Raw genomic sequence first — 12,667 nt, forward strand, 5'->3', positions numbered from 1 at the left:
AGCCCGGGAAAAGCCGCTCTCTGCGCTGGGATGGGGCTGATCTTGGACACGAATGTGTCCCGCGGCAGGGACAAGGCACTGAAAAGCAAACGCCATCCCCAAGGCAGAGCTGCTGGCCCCAAATGTCCCCACAGGCTCCCAGGGGATGGGATTTGAGACCATTTTCCCCTGCTTTGTGCTGGCCACATGCAACTAAGAGAGGCCAAGCTCCCAATGCCCTCCCAGTGGTCACCAGTGGCACAGAGGCCAGCACTGCCCAAATGCCTTGTGCCTGGGATGGAAGCTCCAACCTGGACACAGCAGCTTTCCCCCCCAATACCCACTGATCAGGAGATGCTCAAGGACAGAAAAGATGGGCCTGAACTGCAGCTTCTGCTTTGGTTATTGCCCAGCTTTGCCCTGGCAGGAGGAGATCTAGTCTCTGGGGAAGGGCTGAAGCTCCTTTTCTCCCTAGGGAGAAGGGGAGGTGACCAGGTTTCTCCTGCATTCCCAAGGGGGTCTGAAAACCCACTCCCTGTCCACATGCAGCTGCTATTCTAACATGAAGCTGCCACACACACACACGGTCTGTCCCAAACCAGCTCATGGCTGTGATCCAGACTGCAAACGTGACCATGGGGGGCAAAGAGGGGACAAGGAAAAGCTGGGGCAGGGAACCAGAGTGGCCACCTTGTCCCACATCCATCAGGCTCTCACACACAAGCACACACAGGCTCTTCCCAGGGGAGGTCACTGCAGCACCTCTTCTCCATCCCGGCTGCTCCACCTCTGCACTAAGAGGAATTCATGGGTTAAGGATGATGGTGAAGTGAGAAACAGTAACAAAGGAAAATCCAAATGCCTCCCCGGCAGTCCGGAATTACAGTAACGGGGGCTCAAGACAGGCTCCTCAAGTGTGGCTGCGAGCAGGGTGTGGAGCGAGGTGGGCTCTCTGCTGGTGCTGGGCAAGGGCTGCTGTCCCCCCGCTCCCCAGGAGCGCGCCCCGACGGCCTGTCCTGCTCCGTGTCCTCCGCAGAGGCTGGAGGGGTCTGTGCCACGCCGCTGCTGCCAGCACAGTCCCTGCTGCTCGCCCTGGCGTGGCTGCCCGAGCCCTCCCCAGCCTCAGTCTGCTCAGGGAGGGGAGCGCTGGGGACAGAGGCTCCCTCCTCCTGCGGCGGGACGAGGGGCGCAGCCGGGGCCGCCTCTGCGGCGGGGGGACCATCTGCCGCTGCCACCACAGACGTCGAGGTGACTTCAATGGTGATGGAGCCCACGGCCGTCTCCGGGTGCTCGCTGCTCACCCTGATGCGGGCGACCAGCCCGGAGGCAGCGTCCTGCGGGCTCCCGTTGGCCATGGCCTCGTGCATCACGTTTGGCTCCAGGAGGGTGGTGCTGAGGTCGGACAGAAAGGAGGCCTCGGTGACGATGGCGGCTGTCTCAGCTACCCAGTTGAGGTCACTGCCCGCGGTGGCAGCGGCGATGACGCTGGAGGCTGTGCTGGGTGTCAGGGCAGCCGGGCTGGCCCCGTCCCCCGAGGGGCCGGCGGGCAGGGGGGGTCTGCGGCTCCCCACGTCGATGGGGGCAGCGGTGGTGTTGTTGTTGAGGTTGTCCTGCAGCGTGGTCTGAGTGCCCTGACCCACCTGCTGGTTCTGCAGCAGCATCTCCTGGATGCGGATCTGCTGGAGGATGGCTGGCAGCTCGTAGTGGTGGAAGAAGTAAATCATGGAGTGCTAGAGAGGCAAAGGGAAAGGAGTCACTCATTCGGCCTAACACACCCTAGAGAACTACACTTTCCTCTCCTTGTTACTAGAGAAATGAGCTGCTCTGACCAGGTTATCTGACACTGTGGAAAGATTTATCCCTTCTACTACAACTCCTGCAAGCTGCATGTACAGCTTCTCCCTGAAGATAGGCAATGGAGTACAACCCCTCTTCCCTTGTAAGGGCTGACACCAGGAAGGATGAAGGCATTTCTCTAGCCCACCTTCCTTCCCCGTCTCCGTGGCAGCAGAGAAAGGGGCAGGACACCAGCCAGACACTCACAAAAGGTTTGCTTGAACCAGGATTTCGGAGACATCAATTTGGGGCTGGTCTCGCCAGCATCTGCACTGCACAGACCTGACCAGCTCCTCAGCCTCTTCAAGGGAGGACAGAAACCCTTCCCTAACACCTCCTGACAAGTGACATCCGCCACTGTCACTCGCATGGCTGGATCTGAGCCAGTGGCCAAGAAGCCCTCGTGTTCAACAGCCTCCTCCTGCTGTTCCATTTCCAAACCAGGGATGATTTCCATCTCCTACATAAAGATCACTGCTCAGACTCAGCTTGACAAGAAAGCCAGACCCCTGTGAGGCGCGTGGTGACCAGGGCTGAACTCACATGGTGGCTCCTGCCTCTGGGCTGGTTGCATCAACGTGCAGCAGAAGTGGCAGCTACTCACCTGGATGAAGAGCCAGGAGGTGACCAGAGCCAGGCTGCTGTACTGCCCGTTGAATCGGTAGTGGTAGGCATAGAAGGCAAAGTGGTACAGATAGAAGAACCTGCAGAGAAAGGCAGAAATTATCAGGATACAGCAATGGACAGGACAAATGTGAGCTGCTGTCTACTCTCAACTCCATTCTGAGCTGGGGCACGTTGCACAGGGCGGTGCAGACTCCAATTAACAGGTAATTCAAATTGCCTCGTTATGAACAGGCCTTCAGCAGGGCAGAACAAAGGGCAGGGAAAGGATTGAGGTGATTCCTGACATCCAGGCACAAGCCCAAAGTGGAAGCAATTGCACTTTGGGCCCTGTGACGCATCGGGCAGCTCCCACAGAAGCTCTCAGGAGTGGAAGTGCTGCTGCCTGGGGGGGCTGGAAGGGATCTGAAGCGGCTCCTTTCCCACCAGAGAAGAGGACACGTGGTGAGAAGATGGGAAGAAGGCTCCAGGCAGCCCTTACCTGAGCCAATGCCTCTTGCTCGTATTGGTGTGGCAGCAGATGGCATCGTACTGGTCGGCCAGCCACACGATGAGGATGATGTAGAACGCGGTGGTGGTGTCGTTGAAGAACTCGGACATGATGGCCTCCATCCCTGCGGGACAGATCAGCTACATCAGGGGCACGGGAGGGAATCCTGTCACCTCCGAGCTGGGGCTGGGTGACCGTGCAGCACAGCCCACAGCAGGACCAAACTGCTCTGCCTAAAGCAGCAGCTAAGGGCAAACATGTTCACTGCTGCCTGCAGGCACTGTACAGGCCAGATGATCGGCTGGCTCCGGACAGTGAAGATTTTGGGGAGTTTTGGGGGGCTTTTTTACTCAAACTATGCTAATGCAACATGGTCACATGAAGTGTGAATCTGAAATGGACTGAAGTGACAGACAAAGCCTTAGTTTTTGTGGTTTCCAAACGAGCTGCTTTCTGGGGAGCCAGAAGGACGATGCAGCTCAGTGTGCCACCAGAGTCCTCACAAGGTGCCACACTAACCACCTGCTGTGGCCAGGTCAGACTCCCTGCAGATCCCAACGGGACGTGCTGCACAGCACAAGAAGGGAGCTCATGTCCTTACCTACGAGAGCCAGAATGACAGTGAGGAGGGGAGCTGCAGGGAACGCAATTGTCATGTTCATTTCCAGCATCTGTAACAGGTCAACTGCAAGAAGGAAAAGAGACTGTGACACGAAGTGGCTGTGAGGCCACGGGACCCTCCATCCCATGCTGCTCCCCATTCAGAGCACTGCAACATGCAGTGGAGTCCAGTGTCCCAAGGCCACAGCCCCTGACACTTGTCAGAGACAGAACAGCTCTCCAAGTCTAGTGACAGGGGCACAGGGGGATATATTCCTTGTGCAGCTACACACAGCACCCTTCTAAACAACAACAGCCAAGAGGATACATGTGATAGGCTGTGCTGGAGCAGGCACAGTGTGCAGCACGCCCTAAACCCCTCCAAAATCCTTACCAATGAAGACAAAGATCTGATGGTGCGAGTAGCGCAGCAGCATCGAAACGGACAGAGTCTGAAACACGAGAGCAGAAACCAGGGTTAGAGCCACAGAGGCCCAGGAGACACCACCAGAACCACCCTCCGGCCTGCAGAGGCGAGCCTGGGCTTGCTGTGCTGCTCAGCACACGGTGTGCAGCCCGTGTTCATCCGTTTGAGGTGTGCAGGCTGATTTCCCAAAGAGTAATTGTGACTCCCCCAAGAGCAATTCATCTTTGTGTCACTGCAGTGAAGAGACTGTCAGTCATTCGTTTGTAAAGAGACCAATTCTGAATAGTTGAGCAGGGGCCAAACCAAACAGCAGCAGGGCTGGAACCCTGCTTTCTTCCCGTCCTCCATGTGTGCTCCTCCCAGCAGCTCATAAGGCCTCTTGACAACAGTCACCAGCACTCATTCCCCCTTTCAATTTGCCACAGTCGTACTGTACTGCACCAGTGCACAGACATAAAGGGAGACAGTTGCCCAGGACTAGGAACACAGGCTGTTATCCCTTGGGATCTCATCTAACACTGATCTGTAATCACCTCGTCTCACACAGTCACAGGAGACCTGGATCTATCTTGAGCACTCCTGGCAAATTAGGCCTGTTCTTGGAAGTCTCAAAGGACAAACTTCCACAGCCGGTGCCTTGGCAGCCCGAGTGGTTTAACACGCTTAGAGCCTTCCTAACAGGAACCTCCCTTTGGACAAGAAAACCATCACTTCATCCTGCTTCAGCTCCTCTGTTTCACTGTTAGAACTTTAGAACCCACATTTAAAAACCCAAACCTCACACAGACAAGAACCTCCTGCTCCATCAGCTGGGCTTTAACAGCGGATGAGAGCTCAGGCCTGGGCTGCTACTTTCAAACATGACCAGCACCAGGCCCTGAGTCCAGGCAATGCCCAACTCCTGTCAACTTACAAATATGACCATGATGACAAAGGCTGCCAGATAAGAAGTCCTGGCCATCCACATGCTGACAAAGCGATAGTGCTCCCCAGACACCACGTTGCGAAGGAAACCTGAGGAGAAACCACAAACACAAACACACAAGCTCAGTGTGATTCAGCCAGCACCTAAGAGCAAACTTGCAGTGCCTTCTAAAGGAATAGGATCTGAAGCAACACCTCCTCAGCAGCACTCCTATTGTTATGCAGTGCAGGGAGGCAGCAGGAAGTCACGTTTGCAGACACCTCTCCCCTCCTGCTTGCCTCATTCTGTCCTTGACAATAACATCTCTACATAACACAGGGAACCATTCCCTGCATTAGAGATTAATCAACAGTCAGAAAATGACATTCATGCATCTACAGAAAACCCACCAACTGCTCTGCACAGCTGCCGATCCCGCTGAGCCTCACCTTTGTTTTCCTCATTTTCAGCTAAAGCTTTGACACTTGACATCAGGATGTCATCATAACCCAGGAACTCGTCCAGCAACAGGCGACTGAACCTGTCCCCAAAGCACTGGTCCCTCGTAGGATCTGGAGAGAAGACAAAAACCCATTCAGATTGTTCCTGAATGTTCCACAGAGGCAGCAAGGCAAGCACAGAGTCTTCTTATCACTCAGAAGGACCCGTGTGCCACCAGATCTGTGTCTGTGCTTGGACCTTTGGCAGTATAAACTGGGCAGGACAGGGAGGGAAAATGTCACACCCTGACAGATCCAGCCAGGCTGCCAAAATGCTAATGTCAACCAGGCCTCACGAATTACACCAGCGCTCTCACACTCTCTGCTGGCACAGGCATAAAAGGAATTTGCCTTCTAGCCTTGGACTATCTCCCTGGGCTCACCCCAGCTAATGGCCCAGAGAAACAAGTTCTAGTAAGACTCACAGGGCCAGGCCAGGACTTTTTAGCCATGAGCTGGCCTCAACATGACTCTGCTGGACCCACCAGCCCCATCCACCCTCCTGCAGTGGAGGACACGCCAGCACCTCCCCATGGCTCTGGGCATGGATGAAGGCTGTTCAGTTCCACCTCATGAAGCCTGTAAAAATAACCCAGATCTAAGCAAAACAGGAATCGTGAACCCAAGGAAATTTTCAGCAAAGTACTTATGAAGGAATTTTTGTAGCTGAATTGGAAAACCCAGGTCAGGAAACGAGACATTTAACAGGGAAACTGCCCATTGCCTGTACAGGAGAACTGCTTAATACTGCACTCCAGCTGTAATTCAGTTTGATTAGGAGTAAGGAATGAAATCTAGTCTGATGGCTGCATTAACAGCTCATTACACATCAATTTAGTTCACAGGCCTGAGAAGGTTTGAGACCATATTCCTGATTTAAGATGATCTTAAGGTCCTTTCCAACCCTTACTATTCTATGATTCTATGACGTGGACAGGTTTTAATGGAGCAAATGCCAGAAGAGAACACTTCAGGGAACATGGTCTGCTGGTGCTCACAGGGCATGGAACCATGTGGAGACAGTGCTAAGCAGATCTGCTCAGTATTGTCCCTGACACAACTGCTCCCACTGCTGGGCTCTAACACTGTGCTGCTGCTGCTGCTCCACACGGAGCCTAAATCTTCAGTTCCACGAGCCTCTTCCTTCCTCGGTGAGGAAACTCTGCTGGACACAACACTGGGGCTTGCTCAAACAGGCTCCACCATTTCAGACTCCTCCTCTTGCAAAGGTATGACCTACTAAAGCAATCAAGGCTCCATAAAGCAGCTCTCCTGCGTGGGAAAGGAGCGCCATCAACTGTTATAAATAGTTCCCACAAGACTAAAGAGGCAGCGGGGCGTAGGAACCTCTGCAGAGCGCTCACCCACCCCTGCACCAGCTCCATCACTCCCCCAGAGCCACCCAGCCCTGCACCAGCTCCACCACTCACCCAGAGTCACCACCATGACCGGGATGCTGAGGCGCTGCCGAGTGCTCTGCGACAGGCGCAGGAACCCGTACTCCAGCGAGTACTCCACTATGTACTCCTCCTGCGGCCACACTGCAAGAGAGGGTGGGAAGGAACACTCAGCAGCAGGGTTTGAAACAGCTACCAAGAAGAAATAGCACCTCTGGGTTCCCTCCCACCACGTTCTTGAGAAGAGAATCAGTTGCAGGCGCTGGGATTCCTTCAACCCGTTAAGAACGTGTCAATACACATTCTTGGACATTACTTCTGCTTCCAAACCCTGCCAAGCCTCATCTTGAATCTGCCCACAGCTTTGCCTGGCAAGCCCAAGAGCACTTGTTCTTACTCTGTTCGACTTCTGCTGTCTATGTTGTTTAGGAAACAGCAGGAAAACACAATTACGCCTGCTGAGCACCAAGTAAACACTGCACAGGGCAAGAGCACGCGCTGCTCACTGCTGCAGTGACAAACCTCAGAGCTAAAGCAGGAGCAAGTACAGCTTTCCAGAGGAAAATATGCTGTCTAAACATCAAATTTGGTATACTTATAGCACAAGAAACCTGGAAAAAAACCCAATAAAAGCATGGATTTGGGGATCTGGGGCCCTTTGGAAGGGATCGGTTGTTTAATCACGTCGGGAAGCAGCACGATTCTCTCTCCCACCACGCTGCTGGATCATTTCCAACCAGGAGTTCAGCAAATCAAGGCTCAGCCCATCAGTGCACCCAGCTCAGCTTCAGCAGCTACCAAGAAAGGTATTGCACCAAAAATAATCACTGCTCTCTAGTCTTCTGTGACTTCAGGATCTTAAATTCAGGACTAACGAGACCTGAGTTAGATCTGGATCTGCTGATCTGAGGTCTAGATCAGCACCAAGCAAAACCACTGCAGGAGCAAGGGAACAGTGCCAAGGCAACATCCAGCCTCACAATCCTCCACAACATCCAGTCCTTCTGAACAGCAAAGAATCCCAGCCTTTCCAGGGGTAAAAGTGGAGGTGAAAAAAGCAAATTAAGAAAGCATCCAATTGCCGGGTCTCTATTTTAACTTTTTAATAGATTTCCAGCCCAAACCACTTGAAACGAGTTTTCCAACACTGGAATTCCATTTTGAATAATACAAAGCCACTAAAACCTCCCCTGAGTTTATGAGGCATCAGCAGCTTCAGCCTTGCTGGGACGAGGGGAGGGATGAGGCAGGATGATGCAGATGCAGAGCAGCAGCGCTGTATCTCGCAACGCTCTAAAACTCGCTCGGTGGCTTTGGGGATTAATTGGCTGTTCCAAGCCCTGGTGTTGACTCAGGGATCTAAACGCAAGCCCAAACCCTTAATGCAAGGAGGAATGTGCCCTGTCACTGCCACCCCTGCAGAACCTCAGGAGGACAGAGACCAGCTCAAGGAGGGAGGTTCACGTTTGCCTGAGATATCCACCACCCATCACCGCAGAAAGATGGTGCCAGACCAAGAGGCTTCAGCCCACGTTATAGCCCAGGCAACCCCCAACCTCCCTCCAGCCAAAGGAAAGATCTTGCTGTGGATCTACTGTTAGTACTGACACGATTAACCACAGGCAAATGCATAAGGGAAGACATTTCAGGTTACAATGCACGTGCCCAGAGAAGCCAGAAGGAAGGAGACGTGCAGGGAGGATGCACAGGGCAGGGAGGGAGGGGCACGGATAGCAGTGGAAGATGTCTTTACCTGCTCTGGCTAGCATCTCAAACTCGGACACAGTCTCCCTCAGAGGCTCCATACCTTTAGTGGCTGCTTCACTAAACGAGAACTCCCGGCTTTCGTTGTGGGTCAGCGCCTCGGTGCTGCTCACCCGGGATGGCTTGAGGAACACCTTGGGCTCGATATCCAGCTCAAACTGTTGGAAAACCATGGCAGGGAAAGGCACGTTAGCAGTCGCTAAAACAACCCCCAAGCTCCAGTCTTCTGCACTCCCTCTGTGCCCTCAGCACCAAAAGGGGAACACAAGAGGCCTCTTCCTCAGACTCTACTTTCTATCTTAAATCATCAGAGGTTGCTGTGGGGGTTCAGGACAAGCCAAGGAACACGCTCTGCTCCCAGATGACCGAGGGATCACAGAGGGACTGCACTACCAAACCACTTCTCCCCAAACCCACAACCAGGTTCCCATCTCCTTCTGTATACACTGGGAATGTGCCTTTACCTTGACAGAGCTGTTTTCAAACATATCCACTGTCATTTCCTCTTCTTCCTCCTCCTCTTCCTCGGCTGTGGATTCAACCACCATCCCTGGGAACTTGTCAGCACCACAGAACTGCAGGAAGATGGGGGCTCGGCTGGAGTTGCGCTGGATTTCCACCCGCAAGATGCCGTCGCGCGGCCACTTGTCGCGCACGTGCTCCAGGCAGTTGATGGGCGAGCGGGAGAAGGCGATGTGGATGTACGCCAGGATGAAGAGCACAAAGAGAGCCTACACACAGCAAGAAACAAAGCAGAGACCATCAGCCCAACCAACCGTGGCCTGTTTACACCCTCCCCAGTTCTAACTGTCTCCTCTTTGCTCGTAAACACACTGGGTTAATTTGGACAAATGGGTTTGCACGTGGACAAGAGGTTTCTGCGCTTCCCAAGCCCAGAAGCCCAGACTGAGGCCATCTCAGCACCTCTGTGTTGAGAGGGGAACACACCAAAGAGAGACAGAGGAAGAACAATCTCCTCCTGCTCACAAGGCCAGAGCTGCCACTGACCTCTGTGCAGTACATTGGCCCCAGCACCGTGTAAGGTCCTGCAAACCAACACCATCAGGACTGCACACAGGCAAAGCGACCCAACACAGCACCAAGGAGGCTCCAAAGCACATTGAAAGACACAGAAACACACCCCTGGCTTTCAACCAGTCCCTCCTCAGCACAGAGGAGACCACCCAGCTTTCGAGGGCAGAATAAAGCAAACTCCAACAAAAGACAGCCCATGACAAGAGCAAGACAACCCAAATCCACCCAGCACAGCCAGCTCCGCGTTCAGATCCACCTCTTGCTGCTAAGGTCGAGCTGGCCTGTGAGGGACATCACCACTCCCTGCTCCAGGGAACAGCTATAAAGTCACAGCACACCAAAGTGGACTAATAAAATTCCTTCCCCATAGTGAAGGTAATAAATCCAGCACGATGTTGCCCAACGCTGTCCAAAGTTCACAGCTGAGAGCTGCGAGGAACGCCAGTGGAGTGGAACAGCCGAGTGGCACATGCTCCCTGCCCAAGTGCAGCGAGGTGCTCGTTCCCAGTTTAACCAGCTGCCCTTGCTCCATGTTGCTCTTGACCCATTTGCTACGAACTGGTAAACAGCTCATCTGCAGAGGAGCTGCCCAGGAAGGCACCAAGGAAGGTGAAGCAAAAACACCTCCCTCGTCACGGGAGGAGCTGCCACAAAGGCAGAAGAACCTCGGGCACTCGGTGCACAGAGGCTGATCCCAACCCTGCGGTGGGAGCAGACTGCTCTCTGCAGATGCCCTGGGAATACTCTTTACTTCCTTGGGAATGCTGTGATCAAAAGCAGACAGGAGCAAGAACCGCTACCAGCCTGACAGCCCCACTGCTGCTTGTCCCCAGTCCCCCTGTGTGCTTGAATCCAGTTATACAACATGGGGGGTGGGAAGAAAGATGGCAAAACCCCTTGGGAGGGCACAAAACGTGTATGTGCAGAATGAGACAAGTTGTCCTAAATGTTTCCTTGCTTTAAGCAGCTGAATTTTAGGAACTCAGAGCAGAAGCCTGTTCCAGTTCCTCTCTCCCTTCCCCTTACTCTAATTCTCACACTGGTGAGAAGTGTCAGTGTGTGCCCTGGGAGGTGTGGAGCAGGATTTAACCTACAGGCAGCTCACCCTGCGGGCACCAACAGGCCCTCCCGTGGGTCTCTAACCCTGCACCCACACAATAATCCTGCACCCACACTGACAATAAAGCAGGAGGGTTTGTACCCATGGTGTGATACTGCACTAGCGCTGCTGAGGGTGCTGACTGTGGAAAGGAAAAGGGGTTAAAACAGGGCTGTGTATTAAGCACTTCCAGAGAAGACAAGACTCCAATGGCGCTCCAACTATCGCATATTCAATGGATCCAAAAAGAGGGATTGCTTGGAAACAGGAATCTTTGCATCCACGTCCTTGTCCCTGCCCAACGCGCTGGCTCAGCGCTTTCCTTTCCACTTCCAGACCCGGTACCAGCGCCCTGGTGCTGCAGAGACCACCACAACCAGCCCCATCTTCCCCACAGAGCAGAGACCCACGGGAGCTCAAGGTGCAGGCGGCCCGAACCCAGGCTGTGACCTCTAGCAGAGGCAAGGTGCTTGCGTGGACAAGCAAACCTGTGCCTCCGCGCCCGGCCAGCGCGGGGAAGGTCGGCTCCTCCCCACAGATCCCCCCCCTCACCTTGAGGAGGACGAAGAACTCGAAGACGCGGCGGAAGGAGGGTGGGAAGAGCCGCGCGTAGGTCACTGCCATCTTGAAGAAGAGCGCATGGAAGAGGCGGTCGCGCACATTGATCAGAGGGTTCTGGTTGAGGTTGGGGTTGCGGACGCCTCGGTTGTTACCCCCGGCAGCGCCGCCGCCGTTGCCGTTGCCCGGGTGGTGGTTGTTGGCGTTGGGCTGGTTCTCGGACATCCTGACGCCTGCGGCTGGGAGCGCGGGGCCGGGAGGAGCCGCACAGCGGGCTCGGCGCCGCGGGTCAGCGCTGCCTGCGAGGAGACGCCCGGAGCTGCTCGGTGCGGGCGGCGCCGCCGGCCCGCTGCCCTCCGGCCCGGCCTCCTGCGCGCAGACGCCTCCGGAGCGGGAGGGCGGGTCAGGCCCGGCAGGGCCAGGACCAGGCTTCGGGGCTCAGCGGGACACGGCCGCGGCGGGGCCCGGGAGCTGTAAGGGCTGTGCGGGCGCAGCGGGGACGCGGTTGCTGGGCCGGCCCCGCGGCCATGGAGCGGAGGGAAAGGGGGGGGGGTTCCCGTCTCGGTGCCGGTGCGGGCGCCTCGGCTGTCCCGGTGCGGCCCGGCCCCTCAGCGCCCCGCCGCCATCTTCCTCCGCCGGCCGCCTCGGTGCGCGTGCGCGGGCCTCGCCGGGGAACCCTGGGACGGTGGCGGACGCGCGCCGGGGGGCCCGCCCCTCTATGCAAATGAAGAGCGCTCCCTACATGCACCGCGCGAAACGCAGATTAAAGGGTAAATATTCCGACGAAAATAAACGAGATTTAGATAAAGAAACGGCGGGTGTAGCGTAGAGATGCTCAGCATGAAGGAAAACACAGTAGGAACGGAAAGCGAAGTACTCGCCGTGATGTGGAAAATATGAAATAAGAGAGGTTTAAATAGTTTCTGGGGAAAAAACACGACCGTGCTCGCTTCGGCAGCACATATACTAAAATTGGAACGATACAGAGAAGATTAGCATGGCCCCTGCGCAAGGATGACACGCAAATTCGTGAAGCGTTCCATATTTTTGCCTTTTTCTCCCCATTTTTGAGGGCGATCTCAACCCCACAGCCCAGGGACACCCCTTTTAGGCAGAGCGACGGGGTGTAACTGTCCCCCCGTGTCGAGGCAGGGACCCCCGGCAGCCCTAAGGGGAAGGGCTGTGGCCCCCCACTACAGGAGAGGGATCTGAGTGGGGGAGATGGGCACCCCAAAACCTTGGTGCCACAGGGCTTGGGTCCCTGTGCTGAGGGGACACCCAGAGGTGAGGGGCAAGACCCGTGCCCAGCGCTGGGGTACCCTGGAGGGGTGAAGGTGAAGGAGCCCCAGGGAGTGTTGGGCAGGGACCCCTGCCCAAGGATCATCCAGGGTGAGGAAGACTCTGGCCTCTTGAGAAGCCATGGGGAAGGGTTCCCATACTGCTGCTCCCCATCC

At 55.3% G+C, this 12,667-nt stretch overlaps 1 protein-coding gene and 1 non-coding gene across 3 annotated transcripts; one reads left to right on the top strand and one right to left on the bottom strand.

The window, feature by feature from the left end:
• Positions 1 to 28: 28 nt before the first annotated feature.
• Positions 29 to 11,865, bottom strand: TMEM259 (transmembrane protein 259). 2 transcript variants are annotated; one of them, XM_030509123.1, is made up of 11 exons: positions 11,208 to 11,865; positions 8,986 to 9,252; positions 8,511 to 8,679; positions 6,791 to 6,901; positions 5,310 to 5,432; positions 4,870 to 4,970; positions 3,924 to 3,981; positions 3,531 to 3,614; positions 2,921 to 3,053; positions 2,420 to 2,519; positions 29 to 1,709 (listed from the first exon to the last, which is right to left on the bottom strand). In XM_030509123.1, the coding sequence occupies exons 1-11, from the start codon at positions 11,436 to 11,438 to the stop codon at positions 876 to 878; spliced, it is 2,211 nt and encodes a 736-aa protein (XP_030364983.1). In that variant the 5' UTR covers positions 11,439 to 11,865; the 3' UTR covers positions 29 to 875. The 2 variants fall into 2 exon arrangements, with proteins under 2 accessions (XP_030364983.1, XP_030364984.1); XM_030509124.1 differs by having other exon boundaries at positions 8,565 to 8,679; positions 11,208 to 11,862.
• Positions 11,866 to 12,155: 290 nt separating this feature from the next.
• On the top strand, positions 12,156 to 12,262 carry LOC115618354. Its single transcript, XR_003994790.1, has one exon. It is a non-coding gene; the product is annotated as a U6 spliceosomal RNA (small nuclear RNA).
• Positions 12,263 to 12,667: the final 405 nt, after the last annotated feature.

This window comes from Strigops habroptila, chromosome 20 (genome assembly GCF_004027225.2).
Source record: "Strigops habroptila isolate Jane chromosome 20, bStrHab1.2.pri, whole genome shotgun sequence".
Taxonomy (NCBI): Eukaryota; Metazoa; Chordata; class Aves; order Psittaciformes; family Psittacidae; genus Strigops; species Strigops habroptila.

Coding starts and splice junctions, on each gene's coding strand:
- TMEM259 (XM_030509123.1), bottom strand. CDS start 11,438: ATGTCCGAGAACCAGCCCAACGCCAACAACCACCACCCGGGCAACGGC. Junction 3,982..4,869: donor TTGTCATCATGGTCATATTT/GTAAGTTGACAG, acceptor CTCGTGTTTCAG/ACTCTGTCCGTTTCGATGCT. Junction 3,615..3,923: donor TCAGATCTTTGTCTTCATTG/GTAAGGATTTTG, acceptor TCCTTCTTGCAG/TTGACCTGTTACAGATGCTG.